We start from the raw sequence: 23,534 nt of genomic DNA, 5'->3' as shown, positions 1-23,534 counted from the left end.
TTTGAACATCTCACGGACAATGGAGAGCAGGTTCCACATTCCCTCCGGCTCCCGTCCTCTCAACGGTCGCAGGAGGGACGTCCATTCCGCTGCCGCGGGCGGGGCGCTAGTGCTTAAGTAATTCACATCACTGTAATATTAATATCATATTTATAAATATTATATGCATAGTTCTGACTGATCAGTTTCTCCTCTTATTCATATTAAGCCCCTTAGTCATAATTTTTTTTGAGCTGTTATAAGAAGGGGTACACCGGCAGAAGTTGAGCTAGAAAAAGACTGGAAAGGAATGAAGCCACGGGTCAATTATAGCTTTTAACTTTCTCACCATCAAATGCAAAATAAATAATAATCTATAAAGTTGCTTTTGTAGATATGTTCAAAGTTTTAATACATTCAGAGAATAATGACAATTTAAAAACTCATAACATTCAAATTCGGAGATGTAGCATTGACATTTAAAGGCTAAATTTAAGTGCATTATAATATTACATATTGAACTTTGATCAATGAGTCAACCAAAAATTATTTATTAAATTAGAAAATCCTAAGCCAAAAGCACAGTTTCCGGTATAATGGTATGCATACAATTAAAACACATCAATTTAAAACTAAAAATGTTGTCTATGTTAAAAGGTTCCATTAAACTTGTATTGATGTATCACATATTGGTGACTGAAAGCCAACAAATTAATTTTATAGTTACTACCTAAAAAAAGCTTCAAAAACAATAAACATGAAAAAGTTCATTCATATAAACTTACCTGAATACGATAGGAGCTGGTACACAAAACTTGACTAAAATCTTGTTGATATTATTGTGCAAAGTCCTTTCATCGAGGAACCATGAGGTAAATTCATAAGCTGAAGCTCCCGCTGTAGGATCAGGAGCCCCGCAGGTTGCATTAATCTGGTTTGGTTGAGCGGATAATAGTTCATCCAGTATTCTTTGAGCCGTGGGCAACACTTGTCTTGGCAACTCCGAAATGAGGTATTGTGCGAATTTCTGGAGTTGATCTCGTCGTAATCTTTGTAATGATTCTGACACCGGTGCTCTGAGGCATACTTGCGTTGGCTTTAAATAATAATATTTGTTATCCACTATATTACAACACTATAAAAGTCATGCAAATGTTGGAATGTATGTGTGGGGATAGCATTAATTAGGAATTAACTGCAGGTTGGTGTGGATGATACAAAAGGTTAATATGGACATGTTACAAGTCATGTGATAAAAAGATTCTTAAGCATGTATGTGTATGGGTGTAATAGATGATACTAGTGGGGGTAACAGAGTGAAAGTAATTTATAAATGTAAATGTTATAAATACTCACTAGATGTATTCTGAAGAGACATACTGCAACAATATGAGAACACCAATGTGCTGATGATGCACAAGTACAGTTGCATGAGGAGATCCTTTGTCTGTCAAATGTTACAGCCACATTGAATTGAGCTCTTGGCATGTTAAGAACCACTGTTGCTGATAAGTGGAAGCCTAAAAGAGAGTACACTCCATAATCATTCTTGTTCTAGGGAAATATTAAACAAAACAATACAAGATCAATACCCATTTTATAAACAACTGAACTTTTTTACCAAATTAATAAACACTATGCTATGATACCATATAGCATTTTATTACATGAAACTTACCAATTTGTAATACATCTTTGACAGCCCTGTCTCTGAAAAGATGCTCGCCTCTCTGAAACTCATCAGAAGATCCATTTGCAAGACAGGAATAAAGCCGGACATCATCCTCACTGTCAGGGAAACTCCAGAAGGCAATTTGGAGTTGTAGTTGTTCAGGCACCGGTGGATATACATGTTCCACTAACTCAAATGGTATGTTGCATGCTACGCATTTCGCAGCTAGTTCTCCGAGAGACGCCACAGCTTTTTCTATAAAACAGCATTGCAATCTAATGATAGACTAATGAATAGATGTTTTTTTTTTTAGAGTTATGTTTGTAAGAGTTTCTGGGCTTAACAGCTGAATGGATCTCTATGAAACTTGGCATAGATGTAGAAGATAGTCTAGAAGAACAATCAGGCTACCTAATATTTTTTTTCATGCAGACATAGTCGCGGGCGCAAGCTAGTATCATAAAAAACATACACATATTTTTAAACTTAATTGTAAACCAGTTTTTTTACATAATACAATCATTTAGGGACAATTAAGCCATTTGCTGTTCAAAAGATCATAGTTCAAAATAATTATATCAAATTATTTCAATATAAATAAAAACATTACTATATTACTATAACTATACAAACATAATTGTATTTTCATTTCAGTGTTTGCATGTTTTTCAAACCACAGGTATGTTGTAAAAATTCACTTAATATGATAAATCAGAGTTTAACAACTAAATAAGATGCAACAATCAAATAATATTGAGAGAAAGTTGTTAAAGCTATACCTACAACACTGACCTTTTACCTTTATACATAAAAGGTATTTGTTATACAATCATTTAACTATAGAACAAAGAAAAACTACATCAATTGGCAGGGATTTGAAAGCAAAGCTATTATTATTAACTGCTTGGTCCAGTCAAAGGTAAATGACTTCATGACACCTGTTCTTTATGCCATTGCATATGTATAATGTACTCGCGTATTACCAACGTATATGACACCAAAACTCATGATGAAAATAAAAACAATCCTTGAACATGAAAGACGGCGATTTTGATGATAACAAGTTCGAATAAATCAAACAGAGTTAAATAAACTTTTAAGTAAAATGTTCTCTCTCATCACGATACAAAGAAACAAAGGATCAGATGTATGGATTACCTTGTAGAAACCTTTTCGTACGATTGCCGTAAACGGGTTGTATTATAATTGGTCGCTTCCAACCGCGCCAATTGTTACAAAGACTTTCGGGCTCTGAACTCCAACTACAAAGGGAATCCTCTTCGAAACGTTCAGAATCTTCAAAGCTGAAATGGTCAACTTCTTCCCAGTCCAGGAGGGGGGACCCCACGTCAACTCGGACGGTTGGTCGTCCCCCTTTTCCATTATTTGATGTCCCCGCCACTTTATCTTAATTTGCTAAGATTATTTTAAAATAATACTCGCGGATGGCTGCAGCGAATTGCCACAGGGGGTATCGCCAATCACTAAATAAGCATACTACTTCTTTATCAGTTTAATGTTTTATGTAACAAGACAACAACTTTGGAAAAATATTTTCCAGGAAAAAAGATACATTACAAACTTGAAAGTCTGCAATGTTTCCTATTCAGAAATCAAATTTCTAAATAAAGTCTCATCGAGCACAATAACAAATATGGCCGAACAACGTCCCTTCCCGTCCCGTACCTCCCTTCACATCGCCCCGTTCGTTAATTTGGAAGTCATGGTTAGTTAAGAATTGAGCCGGTAGATGTCGGTGACAAATAAAATGTTATCTATACTAATGTTATATAGAGGAGAGATTTGTATTTTTGTTTGTATTGATAGTATGACTCAAAAACTTCTGACCCGATTTCACCAATTGTCAAATAGTTTCGCCTGCCTGGATTACACCATTAAAAAGCTACAGTGTCTCTAAGTAACACAGGTCATTTTATATTATCTCTTAATTTTACATGGACAAAGTCGCGAGCAAAGCTAGTTATCTATAAATTATAAATCGGCAAAATGAAAATCATTTTAACTACAATACTTTGTGTCTATTTTAATTTCGCCGTTTTTGACTGATACTCTTATAGACAGTTGGTTTTATTTACCCATCCCTATCCCTATTGATTAAACTGTCAAACTTATCACAAAACAGACAAATAAATCTCTGGTCTACTCTATGGTGGGTTCTGACTGAAAATCTGAAAAACTGAGATTGTTCTCGATTCCGAATTCATTACTTTTCGGCAATAGCTGATTATAGAAAAATCAGTATAATGCTACAGAAAATTCGCCGGTAGTTATTTCGTGTCGACAATAAATTCCGCAATAAACACAATTTTATCTCCAATGCTTTCACAATACTATTTGTATAGGTTACTTTATAAATAGTTAATTCATTTAATTTGCCTTTGTGAAATCCGAAGAATAAATATGTTTTGTTGGGGTAATGCGACTCATCATGAGTTGTATATAAATGGTGCAGATATAAAAGATTTGGTAAGTCCTCATAAATAGATCAATAAAATTTTATGTGAATATTTTTTGGTGTAAAACAATACATTTATGGATGACGTTTATGCTACAGTCAGTAACAAAACAATAATAAAAATGATTTATGAACTGCTGTTTTACAAATACTTTTACAGTTCTGAAATTTCATTCACTACTACAGTACTAACATATCAATAATTAAATTATCATTTTTGTTACTGCATTGAATATGTCTAGGTTATAAAACCGACGTTATCAAAATGGAAGGAAAGCAATCATTTACAAGTTGTAGCTGCTGGAGAATTCCATAGTCTCTATCTCACAAACAATGGTCATTTGTATTCCTGTGGAAGCAATGATGTAGGGCAACTTGGACGTCACACACAAAACAGTGATGGAGAAACCCCAGGTATTAGTAACAATGATGAACATAATATTTACTAAAAATGTATGCTTTTTAAGTAACATTTTAAATTTCAACCTATGATAACATGTTATTGAAATGAAGATGACTTGGATTTTTTGAATTGATGTAGTACACTAATATGTTCTACACTTAGACAAATGTTTCATAATAAACTAAGAGTAAGGTGAGTTGGTGACACTGATTATGGAATTTGTAAATAAATCACAAATTTAGATGTGACAATAGGGCTGTGTGATTATCCAAGTTTTATGATTTTAGATTTGGTGGAAACATTCAAAGGATGCACAATATCAACAGTAGCATGTGGCATTCAGCACTCGATGGCCCTAGATGAATGGGGCCAACCATTTAGTTGGGGCTCGGACAGTATGGGACAACTGGGGAGCAATCTTGGTGCTCATGCTCAAGACAAACCCAAAATTATTAAGTTTCTTGCAGCGAAAAGTGTCATACAGATTGCTTGTGGATCATATCACTCGATTGCTCTAACAAATAGTAAGTTAGTTGAGTAAAATTTTATTCCGACCTTTTATACTACATTCTTAACTTTTTTATATTTGTATAGAGAGAGTGTTCTACTTAAAATGTATGTTACCATAGTTGTATATCTTATTGGCTTAAGACATAGGCCATAGTTTTAGTTTTAGCAGGATATAAAGGATACTGGGGAGGGTATTGTGCAGTGTGGCAATGATCAAATCATCTACATCTATTGTGGTAAATTAAAACATTTATACCATAACAGATTTGATGCGTAGTATATCTTGAGAGATGTAACTATTTAGATGGGGCAATATATTAATCTAATGTTACATTTCCATGCATACATGGATTTTGTTAAAAAAAAACAAAAAGCAGCAGTTTCTGTGAATTTACATACTATATTCTACATCTGTGCAAAATTTTATTAAGATTCGTCGAGCAGTTTGTTAGATAATTTCTAACAAACATAAACATAAACTTTAACATTTATATTATTAGTAAAATTAAATTTTCAATACTTCAATTTATTTATATTTTAGATGGCGATCTATATTCATGGGGTGCGAATAGTTATGGACAATGTGGCTTGGGAAATATGACAAACAAAGAAACCACACCGCAGCAGATTACATCACTGTTTGGTGTCCCTATAGCACTGGTGGCTTGCGGCAGTAACCACACATTTGTTTTATCTAAGTAAGTTTTGTTTTAATGATAAATAATTATTAACTTCAAATTGAAGGTTTAAATGTTATGTTAAACAATATGTTTTTATAGAAATCAATTGATTTTACATTATTTTAAATGTGAATCCAATTTTCCTATACATAACAGCTAAATTATTACTTTAAAGGGAATTCCCATGAAAATAAACTAATAAGTAAAGAAATGAGTATTGTTAGGAAAATTATTACTAGTAAAGGAGGAAATCTTTGTTCTTTCAATTCTGTTATGGCAACCTCTTTTTTAGTTTTTTTTTATCACATACATTTTATTAAGAACTAGCCTGACTTGACTAAATTAATTATTGTTTCTAGATCAGGTGCGGTATTTGGTTGGGGTAAAAATAGCAACGGACAATTAGGTCTGCAAGATAGAGAAAATAGATATTATCCTACACATTTGAAAACATTGAGAAACGTTAAGGTAATAATATTTATAAAATTTTAGATAATACTTTTATTGTGGTTTGCAATATATTATACTGGTATTTGCATTAAATTAATTTTTTGTTAGAAGAAATGGTGCATGGCTCAATTTTTTATTATATATAAATTATACTAGATATTTTAAATTTTTACTATTTGTGTTGTATCTGTATGTGACGTTGTTCTTTTGTCGTTCTACCAATAACCTTGACATGACTGCTATTGTTGTTTCGTATTGTATATACATATAATGAGATTGTATGAAAAGATGTAAACAATTGACATTGTAAAATTGATACTTATTCAAAGTTACACATGTTTTATCTATTCTCATGTCATTTAAAAAAAGATTTATAGAAAAAACTAAATACTAAATATTAGTAAATGCGAATAGGATGGATGTACACTTAACGGACCTCGTTGTAATTTGGCACAGATGTAGAATGTGATTTATTTATTGGAAACATAAACTAATTGCATATTCAAAATACAAAACCAAATTAAATATACTGAAAAAAGAACAGAACATAACCCAGAAAAATAAATAGACTACTTACTAAGTTATCTTTTTAAATCTGTATGCACGAAGTTTAGTTCTGCGGGCAAAAGATATATGAAGTATGTTTTTCTTTGTAGGTGTGTCATATATCGTGTGGTGAAGATTTCACAGCATTCCTGACGTTAGATGGAGGCGTGTTCACGTGCGGCTCCGGAGAGTACGGTCAGACTGGACACGGGACAACTAGAGATGAATTAGTTCCAAAGAAGGTAGACTAAATGTACTAATTTTGTTAATTTTTAAATCTAAGCAACACATCTGCAAATGCAAAAGTCTTAAATTATTTGCCTGTAGTACATAAGGATTTTCCCTTAAGAAATTTGAAGAAAAGCATATTTAATGTATGCAATAATTTGTAACTTTCAATAAATTCTCACATTTATTCCTGCTAAGTCTGGATAATATTTGCTTCCCATACCTTCCCAAATATATATAAGAGTTACAATCATTTTTTTTTTGTTTTTTAATTATTGGTTCCTTGTTGAATTAAAGTTTTTTCTTTATATTTCAATTAAGTAAACCAATGCAGTAAAGTAATGGTACAAACGCTGTTTTTTTAGAGTTTGTAGCCTAATCGGCTGAACTGATTTAGATCAAATTTGGTACAAATTTAGAGGATAGTCTGGAAGAACACATAGGGTATTCACTTTTTTTTATTCTACGCGGACGGAGTCGCGAGCGAAATCTAGTAGTATATAAACAAAAAACTTACAGTTTAAATTTTGTTTAAGTAACATTTTCAGTTGGAACTGACCACCCATACTGGGTTTAATTTGAAATGTTGCGGGTTTGTGTGAAGTCGAAGTGTTTGCAGGTGATGGAGCTGATGGGCAGCACGGTGCGGCAGGTGGCGAGCGGGCGGCGGCACCTGCTGTGCGTGGTGGGCGAGCGCGTGCTGGCGTGCGGGTACGGCGCGCGCGGCCAGCTCGGTTGCCCGCACATCTCCTTCGCACTAGTACCCACGCCCGTGCCCTTCACGCCCAATGATGACTCCCCGGTCAGTTCTCTTACATACACTCTCTCTCTCTCTCTATCTCTCTCCCCCCCTCTCCCCTCTCCCTCCCTCTCTTAAACGTTAAGAAGAAAATCAGTACTGCGCTGAAGCATCGGCGCCACACTAGATTATCGGCATATACATCCCGTCCCTATGACTACTTGTCTGTCTGACAATGTCTTGAGTGTTTTGAGTTAATAACGTTGTTAAAATTATGTTAATTATGTAAAAATACATACAAAATATCATATGAAAATGTCTATATAAGATGATATTTGAGACCACTGTACCCCGCTCGTCGCTCGCAATATGAAGAATTTCGTACAATGACCTCTTGAACTCAGTGGTGACAAATTTTGTATAAAGGGTAATTTTAAAAAGTAACTATGTTGAACAAAAACAAACGTATTATCACTTTGACTAGTAGTTCTGTAAACCAAAAAGTAAAAAAAAGAAGGTCGTTGTCTCCGTGCAAGCGAAACACATAATATTCATGCGAGGGTTTAAAGTACGAAATTTTTTATACTTCGTGAGTGGACTATAACTAAGGGTAGATTTAAAGAACGTAGTTTACACTATGTTACTTTTACTATTAGCTGAATTAGTATAATACTTTTTAATGATAGTTAAATAACAAAGTAGGGAGTATTTTTTATGACATGGCGTCAAATGTAATGAAGTATTTTTTTTTCCATGCAGACTGATAATATTGGACAAAGTAAGGTGAATAACATATTGGATGTTTTTGTAGCAGTTTTTGCTTATGGTGTTTGTATTTAAATATATGTTTATAGTAACACTTGAATACACGACTCTTCTCTAGATTTAGAATGTCATTAAATAAAAACTAAAACATACCTAACTGCTTCTTATTAGGCAATAGATTTTATATAGTAAAAAAACTAGGAGTGTTTTAACATTTAGGACTGTGTTGTAATTTAGTAGTGCTAATAAAAACTCAATATTAGGATTAGTGTTTGCTCTGCCTTTAAGCTTTGGGCTGTCATTATGGGATGCTATTTAATATTCCGTTGGGATTTAATATATATAAAAATGGTTACTAACGGATTGGTATACTTTCCATAGCCGAGGAAGAAATCCAAGGTGGACAAGGCTAGGAGTTCTAGCAAAGGCAGCGGGCGGTTCTCTAAACTTGACGTTGAGTTACATTCCATTTTTAAAATACATTTATTACGTAAATAATATAAGTAAAATTTGTTAATGCTTGCGTATTATAAGTTTTTTTCTTCTAATTGTATGCCCTAAGTTAAAAGACAGGCTAAATTGAAATCATTTTTGAAATTCGCTTTTTAAAATTATGCGAATTTCTTAGTTAATCAACACATTAGCGTATGTATACGTTAAATGTAGGTTATTTGAAAATTGGGTTTAAGTAAATTAGATAAGCATGCGCTAGAATTCATTCGAATATATAAATGTATGTATTATATTTAGTTTTACAGTAATATATTATATGTTTGTATTTGTCTATAATGTATTATGTACAATGTATCCATTTGTTGTATTTCTTTGTCTACAGTTTATATCGGATATATTCAGCGGTCCAATAAAAGTGTTTGCTGGCGGCGACCACAGTTTCCTTATAATGAGCAACGATAAAACTCTATCCGACTTTAGAATACCTGACGCTAAGAAACAGATCCTAACACTGACACTGCCGAGGCTGGCTGCTTGTGAAATGTTCAAAGATGACGACACTGTTAATCAAGTAAGTGACTTTATTGCTCTTTATAAAGGACGTTATATTAATTTTAAATTTAGAATCCAGTATAGAAAGAGACAGATAATGTTCAATCGAATCTGGATAAGTAACCTCGAGAAGTGAAAAGAAACTCAAATTATGGAGCAACCTCTATAAGAGAGAAAAATATCGCGGTCGTTTCGCTTTTAGCTGTATAAGCGAATTTTACTGTGTGAAACTTTAACAAACCTATCCAATTTTACCTTCGTAACCATAGATTTATTAAAAATAGACATGTTTTTATCAACAATTTTAATAACCAATTCAAAATAATTACAAAAACAATAAATAAGTATCAGCCAGTGCGTAGATGCGTAAAAATAATTTAATTTCTAATTTGTTTTGAATTCGACTGTAAATTAATTTGGTTTTTAGTATTTTTTTAAAAATAATAGTAGATGTACAGTATAAAGTGTTATTTTAATGTATTTTCAGGATTTGATGGCGTATTTAGAGACGGTGTTCGGGTCGCCGGCGTGTATGAACGCGTCGTTCCTGCAGACGGGCGGCGCGCACTTCGGCTGCGGCACGAAGCTGCCCGGCGTCGACTTGAAGCGTGCGGAGGAGGCGTTCACACTTATAAGCAGATTTGAAAACACATCTATTAAAAATCTTGTAAGTATATTAAGGAGCTGTTGCTCGGAACGTCGTCTACATTAAATTAAAAAGTAATAAAAACATAGGCTATCTTACTTAGTGTAAAGGTAGCTTTTTAATGGTGAAAGAATTTTTAAAATGGGCCTAGTAGTTATTGAGTTATTTCAATATATACAGAAATCCAAAAATATTTCTTTCCTCTATAACATTTGTATAGATATATATGGTAATCTTAAGTTAAAGAAAAAAAAATAGATATAATAAGATTTATAAGTATTAATAAAATTCTGTTAATTCCATTAAAACATTTTATTTTCAGATTTTTACTCACTTAACAGAGAATATAATAAAGAAAATGAAGGCATCTCCTCCGGATGCGGAAGTACTGCGAGTGTTCTTAATATTACCTTTATACCATGAGATGAGGAACCCACGTCGCCATCCTGAATTACAGGTATTACGCTATCTTTGAATATTTATTAAAGAAGTAGTAAAACCTTCCTAAATATGCTAGTTTTCGCCCGCGACTTCATCCGCGTGGATTAAAAAAAGAGCAAGTAGCCTATGTGTTCTACCAGACTATCCTCTACATCTATGTTTCCAAATTTCATAGATATACGATCAGCCGTTTAGGCTACAAAATCTAACATCCATCCATATAAACCTTCGCATTTATAATATTAGTAAGATTTTTCTCTGTGAGATATTTTATATCGCTAACTTGTAACGTTAAACGATATAATGAAGTAATTAGTCAAGTAAATATGAATAAACCATTGTTTTTATATGTATTTTTGTATTTTGCAGGGTCCATTTGCAGAAGCGTTCAACAAATTAGCGACCTATCCACAAAAGATTGTTCAAATGTGGTGGGAGGCACAGAACACTGATTACTTTGAAATGCTTGTGGATATATTTAAAAGTGTTATTGTATACGAATTACATACAGTCGTGCGGACAAATAAGGTAAGATGAAGGTTATCTTTAATAAAAAATGATAAGCATATCACTTTAAATTGATAAGGTTAAGTAATTTATCGTATTATGATGATGCAGGATATTTTATATTATAATTGGAAATAAATCCAAGGACTTAAACAAAGTCCTAAAAATTACATCTCTGATTGTATTTAAGATAAAAGATAATGTATACTATGACGAAAAAAAGATTAAAATCACATACTTTTGAGCCTATTTATGCTATGGTATCTTTAAAAACTAGGTTTTGGGTTCAGTACAGTCAATTTTGAAGAAAATTTAACACTTAAATCCATGATGACGCATTTATACCTCAGTCTTTTCTTCCTTACATAATAGACTATTTAAAAAAAAAAACATTTTTTCTTTATTTTCCCTAAATTTATGTTCAATTTACTAACCATTTCAATGTATGGTATTTAACAAGAGAAAAATTATGCATTTAAGGGTTAAGAATTCTATACTATTAAATTATTATACTATCTGAATGAATTCATTATAAATTAAATCATAGCCATAGATAAAATAGACTAATACCTAGGTACTAGTTCAGAGCTTTATCTATAGTTTAAAAAAATAATTATAATTTTCAGAGGTTATCCTTCACACACAGTATAGTGCAGATCTTGAATGCATTATCGTTTTTGAACAAAATTAATTTCGCAAATCCGAAGAAACCTAAAATTCCAGCGGAATGTTTTTATATAGAAGATCTGTGCGACCATGTGGATATTGCGACGGACTACATACATTGGCTGGCTGACCAGGACGTGAGTACAAAATAATAATTTTAATATGGATTTGGGTTATATAGAATGGTATTAAGACCATTATTGATTTTTTTATTATATTATATGAATTTATATTAGAAATGTTGTTTTAGAGCTCGTCGCCTTAGTCTAATTAGTGCTTTTTTTTAACATGCATAGGAGAAACATTATTGTTAATTTTTTTACTAGCTTTCACCCGCGATGCTGCGTGAGTAAAAAAAAAACAAAATTAAGTATCGTCTACATCTATGCCAAATTTAATCAAGATTCGTTTAGCATTTAGACTACACACATTAACGAATATCCAATCCATCCATTTAAACTTTAAATTAAATAAATTTTAAAGATATTTAATGGTTTAGTTTTCACGTAATAATATTGTTTTGCAGTCATCACAACCGCATATGTGCAACTACGCGTTCCTATTCGACGTGCAGTGCAAGTCGTTGCTGCTGAAGATCGACCAGCAAGTGCAGATGCAGATGGCCATCAGCCGCGCGGCCACGCAGATCCTGACCCGGCTGTTCTTCGACCCCACCTTCGAGTACCAGAGGAACCAGTTTCTTAACCTCACGGTTTCCAGGAACCACCTGGTGCGGGACACGATGATGCAGATCAGCAGCCATGATACCTCACAGCTCAAGAAACCGCTTAGAGTATGTATTGATATTTTGTTATTCTTAATTTTGTCGTCAAAGTTTTATATAATACTAGCTGTTGCTCGCGACTTGGTCCGCGTGAAATTAAAATTAAACAGAATTAAAAAAATCGGCCCAGTTTTGAGTTATTGCAAGTCATACAAAAATACAAATCTTTCATCTTTCTAATATTAGTATAAGTAAATTAAAACCAATTTCAATACTCTTTAAAACTAGTATGGTATGTCTAATTTATTTTGTAACATATAAAGCGTGGACTGAAAACATAAATATTTTCTTTGGAAGAAACGCGCATGATTACAAAATGTCTATAGTAGATTTCTCAGCAATAAGGAAGGATATCAAATAATATATTGTATCAGGTAGAGTTCGTGGGCGAGGAGGCGGAGGACGCGGGCGGCGTGCGCAAGGAGTTCTTCATGCTGCTGCTGAAGGAGATCTTCGACCCCGTGTACGGCATGTTCAAGCAGTCCGAGGAGACCAACATGATCTGGTTCTCCAACAACCCCTTCGAAGATGACGTCATGTACTACTTGATTGGTGAGTTTCATCCTATACTTTAGTAATACTAGCTTTCGCCCCCGACTTCGTCCGCGTGGAATTAAAAAAAACAAAAGTAAGTATCCAATGTATTCTTCTCGACTTTGCTCAACGTATATGCCAAATTTCACCTAGAGATCTAGGTCCTAGACTAGACTAAGTCCTAAACTTTCGCATATATAATATTTGTAAGATATCTTAGTAGCTTGGATAACGGATTAGAAATATCTCGATCAATCAAATCATACTTCTTACTTATTTTATAAATCTTTATGTTTCTTAGAAGGTATCTCTTAAATGTTTGAATGAATCTCGATTAAATATGGCATACAGACATAGTCTGGAAGAACATATTGGTAAACTTTAGTTTTTTTGTTTAATTCCCCACTGACAGTCATATAGCTGTTAATGTTAGGGCAATAGCTAGTCATACTAATATTGTAAATGTTACAGTTTACACGGATGGATGGATGTTAGAGTTTGTAGCCTAAACGGATAAACGGATCTGGATAAAAATAGGCATAAATGTAGTAAATAGTTTGGAAGAACACATAGGTTACTCACTCTTGTTTTTTTTTTTAATTTACGCGGATGCAGTCGCCGGCAAAAGCTAGTAATGTGATAAAGAGATACATACATTCCTAAGATACTTTCCTAACAAACATCCATCTTCTTTGCAATTTTTGCATTAATTTAGTAAGATAGTTGTTGGTTTTACATAGTGATTTATGTTCCAGGTGCAATATATGGTCTAGCTATATATAATTCTATAATTATATATGTTCCGTTTCCGTTGGTGTTGTACAAGAAACTGCTCGGGGAGTCTGTTATGTTGGACGATCTGTCAGATTTGTATCCAACGTTGGCCAACAGTCTGAAGAGTTTGTTGGAATATCCCGATGAAGATGTTGAGGAGGTTTGTATGATTTCTTAACTACATTTAAAAACAAATAACATCAGTCATAGCAAATGTAATAAAACATACCTCATTTCAATTTAAAGCTATACAGTGATTTTTTTCAATAGTTATTACACGTTACTTTATAAAAAAATGATATATAGATAAGTTGTTGATATTGCATAATATGGATAGAAATTGTTTTCAGTAAAAGAACTTTTACTAATGAATTACTAGTTAAAGGGCCTGTCCCATCACTGGCTGATAGAGGCTCAGATAGCTTAATGACGTCACTGTCAGATAAGAAAACAAAATCCGATATTTCTATCACTATTTGGAACGTTAGATTGTGGTCAGACAATTTACAATTGGGGACAGGCCCTTAGTGTGTAAAGTTTGTCTTTGGTTAAAAATTCAGTCTTTATTTAGAATAAGGTCTGTGGAGATTTACTCTTACTTCTTCCTAATGCAAAATGTGAAAGATTGGATGGATGGGATGGATGTTTATTAGAAGGTATCTCCATAATGGCTTATTTAAATGATATTTGGTACAAATGTATAACATAAACTGGCAGAAAATAGTTATTTTTTAAATTCCTTGCCAACGGAGTCTCATTTGTATAAAATTTGATAATTTCAGGTGTTTAGTTTGTGTTTCGCGGTGAACACGGTAGTGTTCGACGAGATCCAGGTGCACACGCTGAAGGAGGACGGCGAGAACATCCCCGTGACGCACCTCAACAAGCAGGAGTACGTGGAGCTGTACGTGGACTTCCTGCTCAACAAGTCCGTGCTCAACCAGTTCAAGGCCTTCGATCAGGGATTCCAGAAGGTTCGATTTCGTTATACGTTCCTTTTATCCATACTAGTACTATAAAGAGGAAAGATTTGTATTTTTGTATGTATTGAAATAACTCAAAAACTACTGAGCCGATTTTAAAAATTCTTTCACCACCAGAAAGGTAATTTATCTGTGAGTAACATAGGCTATATTTTACTATTAGAAATGTTTAGAAACTATTAATAAACAGCGAGTTCCTGGACGCCGGCGTTAAAAATTCACTAAACTTTAGGTTTTCTCGGCTTACGCTGCCTAAACCGCTAGAGAGAGATATATTAAACAAAGGCATAAGTGTTTAACTTGTTATCAACAGAGCGGCAGCCAGAAAGACAAAACTTTATGAAACTTATTTACATATTTACATAATCATTTAACAAAACTGTATCGCGATCTTGTACGCTTCTTTTCCTCCTATATCTTTTTAATAGTTAAACCATGCAATGTTTCGGGGGCCAGTATGCAACCTCTTTGGCTGTATTCACACTTGTCAGCCAAAGAGGTTTTATTTTTCACAGAATAATAAGTGTCTAAAGTTTTGTAAATATGTGAAGCGACTGTACAATATTTAAATTGGTTAAACTTCGAAATTCGTTTTAATTAATTTTTTTTTCATTATGAGAATTAACATCAAAAGCAAAATATACAACAGTTTTTACTTTGATAAATGATTTCAATATTTTTAAATTAATTCTTGCGCTGTTAGAGCGAGTGGTTTAATTACATAATAAATTGTTTCTGCAGGTGTGCGGAGGCAGGATAATAAAGTTGTTCAGGTCTTACGAGCTGATGTCTGTGGTGATCGGCAACGAGGAGTACGACTGGGAGATGTTTGAGAACAATTGCGAATATAAAAATGGTTACACTTCTACCGACCCACAGATCAGGTAAACGGATTGTTGAATTTTTTTCAATTAACCTAATGATAATCCTTCATTTAATGTTTGCACTAAGAAAACTGTTTTGCTTGGTATTATTATCGGTTGGAATAGAAATAGACGGTATTGATAATTATTTCTTAAATGTTTTTTAGATGGTTCTGGGAGGTGTTCCATGAGCTGTCTCTGGAGGACAAGAAGAAATTCCTTCTGTTCCTGACAGGCAGCGACCGCGTCCCCATACAGGGAATGAGAGATATTAAAGTAAGTTGGTATACTTACAATATACCATTTGATGTATCATAAAAACTAAAGAAAACTACATTTAAGTGACTAATTTAATGAAAAATTGTTAATCTTAAAGGACGTATAACATCGATATGTCGTTTAAACATCATGTCCAAAATATTTTAATGTTAATTTATACTGTTACTAGCTTTCGCCTGCGACTCCGTCCGCGTTATGTTATGTTATTAAAAAAAAAGTACCCTATGTGTTCTTCCAGACTATCCTCTACATCTATGTCAAATTTCAGTAAAATCCGTTCATCAGTTTAGGCTACAAACTCCAACAAACATCCATCTATCGTAACTTTCGCATTTATAATATTTATATGATTACTAGCTTTCGCCCGCGATTCCGTTCGCGTGGTATTAAAAAAAAAAGTAAGTAGCCTATGTATTCTTCCATATTCTGTACATCTATGCCAAATTTCATCCAGAACCGTTCAGCCGTTCAGACTACAAACTCTGACAAACATTCATCCATCTAAACTTTCACATTTATAATATTAAATATGATTGTTTTATATTGTTAAGTTAGAAACATAACATTAAACATATTTATACCAGATAAGGATCCAGCCAGTGGCGGACGAGCGGTTCTACCCGGTGGCGCACACCTGCTTCAACCTGCTGGACCTGCCGCGCTACAACACCAAGGAGCGCCTCAAGTACTACCTGCTGCAGGCCATCCAGCAGACGCAGGGCTTCTCCCTCGTCTGAACGCTACGATAACGGATCTAGTTATTCTATTATCTTATTACACGCATTGAATCAAAAATACAAGTTTACATGTTGAATTTAATAGGTTTTCAACATTTTGGCTTGGAAATTAGACTTTCTCTTCTCTTGTTTTCTCTGTTTGATTTATATTTTATATCAAGTGGAAAACCAGCAATAGAGACAATTCGCTGAAATATTTATATATCGGCAAAAGTGAATGCGTTGCCTACTTTTTATCGAAGTAAGAAAGAGATAGAAAAAGGAATGAGATATTTCCTCTTTCTACGTCTTCACAGTCGAATCCACTTCCCCTCCCATATTTTACTTATAATAAAATGGTAGGAAGGGGAAACTTTAGGTCCCGGTACATAGGTTATTTTGAATTTCTTTTCCATTTTTATCGAACGTATCTTCAGTTTAAAATTTCATTCAAACTTGGTTAAAGAAACTGAATTTTTCACCGTGTTTGATCGCTAAATTAACAACAGAGGTGACTTTACGCTCTCCAATACTATTTTTGATTCTTTACGTAGTAAATGTTGACAAGTGTTACTGAGGACATCCTCAGTGCACGAAAGCTCTTTTAAAAAGTGTTATTTAATAAACTTTTTAGGTAAATTCTAAATTATTTTTCAAACTATGAACGCACCCATAGACTTGCACCTATAGGATGATGGATGCATTCAAAATAAATCAGCTTTTGTTACCATTAATATTTTTTTGAGAATTTATAACTATTGTGATGTTTGTTATTGTAGTTAAGTTTGTCAGATCAAAGAACATTGAATTAAGAAAAGGTACCAGTGTAATTGTTTTCTAAATTTTGTTACAACATAAAATATATCAATTTGTATGAATATTTAACTTGTTTTAACACGTTGCGTGATTTTATAGTTAAATTGTTTCAACTTTAGTGAGGTAATAATTTAAAAGTGCATAAAAAGATACGTAGTCTTGATCCAATTTTGGCCCTAACGAAAGCAGGAACAATTTTATTTGTATTCGCAAGCAATAATTATTGATTTTAAATTCTTTAATTCTAAAAGAACATCCCTCGAAAATTAAAAATAATAATGAACAAACGGTTACTGTTTGTTTTATGTTTTGTATGTTAGCGACAAAAAACACAATTTAAATGTTAGCTATCATGTCACAAATAAGCGACAGTGAAACCCTCTGCAGCCTTACAAATAAATTCGGTATAAAGTTAAACTTAGGAATAAACTGAGTATAAGTTAATTGTACTAATATTGGCTTATACTCAGTTTATTCCTATTAACTTTATACCGCGTTTATTTGGCTGTTAGTGTATAAAATATTATAAGACAATAACATAACAGTAGTTTAGAGTATGTATTTTTGTTCACTCAGTTAAAATTAATACTGAAAAATACTTGTAATTGAAGGCCTATAACGTTTGGCATTGTTTTTAAATATTCCGAACTATTAAAAATGGTATAAAAATTTAGTAGAACTTTTATGAATTTATTCATCTTCATCTATTACATTTTATATCATAATTTTGTTAAAAAAATATTCCTTTGACCACAAGAATATTCAGCTCGGTGAGTGGCGCTACTATCGCTTAGTTATGACGGAAAATAACTGAAACTTGCAAAAACAAAGAAACTAGCATAAAAGGTTGGCGCTAGTGAGCTGATATAATTTAGTTTGATTTCCGCCCACCGGGACAGATATCTTCGCGGTCTTTATTTTCTATGCTTTGGGTTATTTTATTTTGTTAAAATAATAAAAAGGAGCGTATGAATGTTTTTTGAAGTGTAATTTAATAATTAAATAATACACATACATACCACATTCACTTATTCCTACACTTTATGCAACAATATATTTTATATTTAAAAAAATATGCAATCTGTTCCGAGAAAACTGGTTTTTTTGACTTTCTTATTTCATTGTACTATAGTGTTTAATCATTTGTTTGGAATATAAATATTTAATTAAATAAAACGATATTATTTTAAAAATAATTAGACAGCCATTATATAATCATAATAAAAGTAATTTTAAATGATTGTTCAAACATTTTAATTCATAATCAGAATTTTTCATTGTTGTTTGTTGTGTATAGAATGTTAAAGATATTTTTATAATGTAATTAATATTATTTTCTTCTATTTTTTATAATCTGCATTTATTGATATCAACATTTAAGCGAGAAATGACACGAATGAGTAGTGGAATTGAGGCTTTTTTAGTAAAACTTGTATATTTGACGACAAAGTATAAAATTTTATTAACATTGTTAATTCATACTTTATAACATTTGATTTGCGGATGCATTGTACATTTTTTTAAAATATTATACGTTATCGATACAAGAATTACAAAATGTTTAAATTATATAAAAAATTTAAACATATGATATTGAAATGATTTTATTAAATCTTGAAACAGATCAATATAAGAAGGGTTTAGTTATGATAAAACATCACTAATATTTTTTTAAAACGTATTGCTTAATATTGCTCAAGTCGTCAGTCCCTTATGCTCGGTTTCCAATAAAATAAGTGTGAAATAGTGCCTAGACAATGTACCCTGAGTATACCCAGAGAAATAACATTGTTCCTCTTAGTGATATAGCCATTGTCGTGTCTGTGTGTAGTTACTCTGTGATACCATGGCCCTCCCGCTTCAGGTGAGCTTGACAATGCAAATATCGACACACTACGAAAAGAGTTACATATCTTATGAGATTTTTTAAGATGTAACTCTTTTCGTTGTTGGGTCGATATTTTTATAGGAGTTCTATATGTACAAACACCGCGTAGCATTGCTAGTTGTCTGTTGTAAAGCGCGCGAAAACCTTTGATTAAACTATCGCATAACTGTTTAGTCTCACTTTGATTCCTATGAGGTTATATGGAGGTGCGCACAATACTCGATTTTTAGTTGTGCAACTAAACAGTTGAATTGGGGAAACAATCGACAATCGCACCTCAGTTGTGCGATAGTTTAGTCATAGGTGTTCGCGCAATCTAATTGTAAAGCATTTATACGTGCACCCGACTCCGAGCTCTGGTGTGGTTTGTACGCGACGTTATGTAAATTAAAATATTTTTGTAAAAAAATGTTTTTTTTATTCGATTAAAATGTTACCGTAATATGGTACAGCATTTACAGCAAAGTATTTGCACCTTTTTCTCTAGTTTCTATGAAAATGACATCTTACGTGTGATTGACTCTACTTGTATAAGATTTCGCAAATAGTTATATTGAATTTTCAATTTATTTTTTGATCACAACATCTTATGTTCTACATTTTGTAATAATTTATGAACTGTTGAAAAACACCCTTGCGTACTGGAGTAGTAAAGTTTTTAAAGCTTGTTCAAAATAGATTTCAAACTTCCCGCAGAGAACTTCGAGGGTCAATACGTTGAAATTAGAAAAGATGACAGGTGCGATAACTATTCTTATAAATAACAATTCTATTCTGGCTCAATGCCAAGGCGAAAGAAATATCGTGAACAAACGATGACGTCTTTGAGATGTTTACAGAGGATTGCTTACGTATTACAACTGAATTTATACTTTTTCCACATATCTGACAGATATAATATAACGCCTGGTGTATATTTGGCGAGTACAGCTAGACAGTTGCACATGCCTGATCTGTATGGGCGCACTGACGCCAGTTAATGTCCACATTAAGCCAGTTGTATGGCAATGCGGATGAAATACCAGGTATATTAAAAAGGTGTAATAAAATTGTGCTCTCGTCGTATCAGGTTACTAGGTAACTCGTTGGCCGGATTGCTGAACACCGGATATCTCATAAAAATCTAGACTTTGTTCTTAGATGTAGAAAACACAATTTACATTCGTTATCTTTCCAGTTAGATCGTTAACCTAACATTCTAAGCTATATCTTGATAACATACAAACACAAATAAGAAACAGGTTTGAAGTCGCCGTTAGCTAGGCTATTGCTGCGTCTTCCCATCTTGATATCGCTGTCCCATTAGCCCCTATTACTATCCACAGATGGCTATGTTTCTACAATTACAGGTCGTGGCGATATAATCCTGTCTTCAAATATGTTCGCTAAATACCCGCTGATAGAAGACGAGCATAATAACTATTATCTAAGGATTATTTTCTAAATTATGGCTTGAATGAACTTTGTATTAAATAAAAGTTTCATTTAGTTTATAGAAATTTTTATTTCATTAGAATATAACACAATGAAATATAAAAATTAACATTTTATATACAAAATATAAGTGATCTCTTCATGACTAGGTTTATATTTACTTTTAAGCTTAGCCAATAGTTACAATTAAAATTTTTTGTCACAATAATTGTTAATAATGCTTTGGTTGTTTACAAGATTTTGTTCGCTTTTATTCAAAAGCACAGCAATTGAGCTTTATTTACATACAAATACCGTTAAAAGCGATAAAAGCCTTTTATTTATAATCGAAATTAAGCTTAAATAATGCGTATTCAACATAAATTAATGATTTCGTAAAGGTTTAAAGCATGATTTTTTATATATTTTTTTTAAATTATTAAATTATAATACTTACAAACTACATAATGAATATTGTGTAAATAATTAATGTTAAAATTAAGCACTGATTACATTTGTATCTTTGTACTTTGATATTATGCGTTCGAAAATATTAAAAAAATGTAGTAACCCGTCTTCCTAACAAACTATGTGTCGCTAAGAATGGTTTGTTACCAAGATGTTTATCACATCAGTGCTTAATTTTGTTTTTAAGTACTTAGTTTGAAGCTTAGACTTTATCGACTAAAGTCTACACAAGTACTTACTCTGGCGTCCCCTACCCTGACATCTAGATTTATGTGATATACTATGCTGAATCCGTACTGATAAAATCCGAGCACTTACCCCTTACATTTTAAAGACACTTAGGTGCATCGGAATTACAAATGAAGCTATAGAAAACGTTTTTTTGGAATATTGATATAATTCGTGATGTTTAAAGTCGAATCTATTGAGTGAAATCAGGTGACTCTATCGTTAAAGACTAAGATCTTAATTTAGTACGAAGATCGGCCAGAATGGTCCTCGAAGTGTTGGGTGCCAGGGGGCGCGCGGTACCCAGGGTAGTTGTGGCTGAGAGCGTGCTTCGCGAAGAAGCCAGAGTAGTCCTTGTTTACCTGCAGGTAACATAAGATTCGAATTAGCTTGTCATATAACAATACCATTACATTTACTAGGACAGTACTACAGCTCTACAACGCACAATCAAGCCTTCCACAGCGAAGCTAGTAGAGAGAAATAGGTGACACTTTTACGTACACGGATGTAATTTAGTCAATTACGTGATGTCATGGTACTAGAATTGAGCTAAGCCTAATCTAAACGCGTTAGGTGGTTGCTACTACATAGAGTACTAATCGTGTACCGTTGACTTTAATCCTAAAGACATGTATTACTGAAGGTACCCGTATTTTTTTATGCCAAAAGTACTATGTATACAAAACATGATTTTTAAAATGATTGATTCATAAGACGAGCATTATTTTGCATCCTATACGGAACTGCTTTTGCATTTGTTTGTCTGTAGAAGATCCGAAATAAATGTAAGTTTTAAAATGGCAGTAAACAAAAAAACGAAATTGCAGCGATATCTTGTGCACTTCTTTTTTGACCTGACTATGCTAGGAGTAAAAGAAAATTTTACTTATATTTGTGCATGTAAGGCTATCTCCAGTAACACATGCCATCAAAGTACAATTTTAAATAAGTTAATGGAAGAGATTGTGTCACACTATGTCCGATGAAGCTTCACTTACAAATCGAGTAAAACAAGTCCGACCCGAACCGAACGAGTCGGTAGGGCGGACTTACACCTCCCTCATGGCAATTAATTCAGCAAGCGAATATTGCCGCGGCTAAAACAGACAACGATTGCACTCAGGATGGAGAATGGGGGCTGGTTATTCATGTTTGAGGCCTGTAGTGTATTTGTGTTATGACTTTAATTTCGCCATAAGAAAACTAGATGTGATTTTTGGACCTTTGCATCAAAAAAACATTACTTTTTGAAAGAGTCTAACTATAGATTGTAGCTAATGTTGTGGATAGAAAGCGGTACTGATTTACCAGACATTGATTTACTCGTAAATTGAGTTTCAGCGGGAAAAAACGATGTTACTTTAAAGCGATATATGGAATAATGGAATGTATGATCCGGCAATGTACAGAGAAAAGAATGTAATGGATGTTTGTATGAGTTATCTGTCCAATATAATCTGTGAAGGTTACCTTGCGCGGTCTGCACGCTGGTCCCTTGGCCAGCATCATTCTCGCCTCGTTCTCAGCCGCGACGGCCTCCTTCACCGACTGCGGCGGCCACTTTTGATCCCCACGCATGTTTACACCTCCTAGTATGGACAACCCATAAAATAGTCAAATATCACTCCTCATTTGTTTGTAATCTAACTATGAACTTCCATTAATTTTATTGACACAGAACACGTTTTTTTTTTAATGCCGCGCCGAGAAAGCACATGTCAATTAATAATAATTTGTAATAAGGAATAGTTTTCTAAGATATTTCTTATGTTGCGGTTACCATTTGCCCGTTTGTTTAACCACATTCAACCTAGTTGTATTAGAAAGTGGAATTAAAGCAACAATGATACACTTAATTTAAGTCATAGTAACTAACAACGTCGACTATAATCTTACTAATATTATACTTACTTACTTACTAATATTTTAAATGTAAAAGTTTAGATGAATGGATCCATCCGATGTTTGTTAGAGTTTGTAGCCTAAACTGCAGAACGAATCTCAATGAAATATGGCATACATGTAGAGGATAGTCTGGAAGAACACATAGGCTACTTGGTTTTGTTTTTTTT

The 23,534-nt window shown here is 33.2% G+C and overlaps 3 protein-coding genes across 7 annotated transcripts in view; 1 reads left to right on the top strand and 2 right to left on the bottom strand.

The window, feature by feature from the left end:
* The window catches only part of LOC106103456 (zinc finger SWIM domain-containing protein 8-like), a 17,253-nt gene extending 13,502 nt beyond the window's left edge, over positions 1-3,751 (bottom strand). The window contains exons 1-6 of the mRNA XM_013283235.1: positions 3,748-3,751; positions 2,810-3,058; positions 1,658-1,906; positions 1,336-1,499; positions 765-1,075; positions 7-130 (exon numbers count right to left, since the gene is read on the bottom strand). Of these exons, the coding sequence (XP_013138689.1) occupies positions 7-130; positions 765-1,075; positions 1,336-1,499; positions 1,658-1,906; positions 2,810-3,058; positions 3,748-3,751 (1,101 nt within the window). The remainder of the gene's footprint in view (positions 1-6; positions 131-764; positions 1,076-1,335; positions 1,500-1,657; positions 1,907-2,809; positions 3,059-3,747) is intronic.
* A 41-nt stretch (positions 3,752-3,792) lies between these two features.
* LOC106103700 (probable E3 ubiquitin-protein ligase HERC4) lies at positions 3,793-16,744 on the top strand. 4 transcript variants are annotated; one of them, XM_013283531.1, is made up of 21 exons: positions 3,793-4,138; positions 4,370-4,541; positions 4,818-5,054; positions 5,582-5,738; positions 6,080-6,188; positions 6,827-6,958; positions 7,564-7,746; positions 8,443-8,466; positions 8,830-8,901; positions 9,284-9,472; positions 9,941-10,120; positions 10,422-10,556; positions 10,910-11,068; positions 11,674-11,850; positions 12,240-12,506; positions 12,872-13,049; positions 13,787-13,965; positions 14,588-14,779; positions 15,530-15,672; positions 15,819-15,927; positions 16,515-16,744. In XM_013283531.1, the coding sequence occupies exons 1-21, from the start codon at positions 4,073-4,075 to the stop codon at positions 16,665-16,667; spliced, it is 3,213 nt and encodes a 1,070-aa protein (XP_013138985.1). In that variant the 5' UTR covers positions 3,793-4,072; the 3' UTR covers positions 16,668-16,744. The 4 variants fall into 4 exon arrangements, with proteins under 4 accessions (XP_013138985.1, XP_013138986.1, XP_013138987.1 ...); XM_013283532.1 differs by lacking the exon at positions 8,443-8,466; XM_013283533.1 differs by lacking the exon at positions 8,830-8,901.
* A 4,145-nt stretch (positions 16,745-20,889) lies between these two features.
* Positions 20,890-23,534, bottom strand: part of LOC106103725 (PDZ and LIM domain protein Zasp-like) — a 17,820-nt gene continuing 15,175 nt past the window's right edge. For both annotated transcript variants that reach the window (XM_013283568.1, XM_013283567.1), the window contains 2 exons: positions 22,933-23,051; positions 20,890-21,821 (listed from right to left, as the gene is read on the bottom strand). In XM_013283568.1, coding sequence (XP_013139022.1) covers positions 21,702-21,821; positions 22,933-23,051 — 239 coding nt within the window. In that variant the 3' untranslated portion in view covers positions 20,890-21,701. The remainder of the gene's footprint in view (positions 21,822-22,932; positions 23,052-23,534) is intronic.

The sequence above is a fragment of the Papilio polytes genome, unplaced genomic scaffold (genome assembly GCF_000836215.1).
Source record: "Papilio polytes unplaced genomic scaffold, Ppol_1.0 DF823731.1, whole genome shotgun sequence".
Taxonomy (NCBI): Eukaryota; Metazoa; Arthropoda; class Insecta; order Lepidoptera; family Papilionidae; genus Papilio; species Papilio polytes.
The sequence above is the reverse complement of the archived record's forward strand: the minus strand, read 5'-3'. Positions and strand labels throughout refer to the sequence as shown.

What these genes read in the sequence shown, in the direction of transcription:
- LOC106103700 (XM_013283531.1), top strand. Translation starts at nt 4,073, where the DNA reads ATGTTTTGTTGGGGTAATGCGACTCATCATGAGTTGTATATAAATGGT. An exon ending in AGCTCAAGAAACCGCTTAGA is followed by an intron (nt 12,507 to 12,871) that starts GTATGTATTGAT and finishes ATATTGTATCAG; the next exon opens with GTAGAGTTCGTGGGCGAGGA. An exon ending in TCGATCAGGGATTCCAGAAG is followed by an intron (nt 14,780 to 15,529) that starts GTTCGATTTCGT and finishes TTGTTTCTGCAG; the next exon opens with GTGTGCGGAGGCAGGATAAT.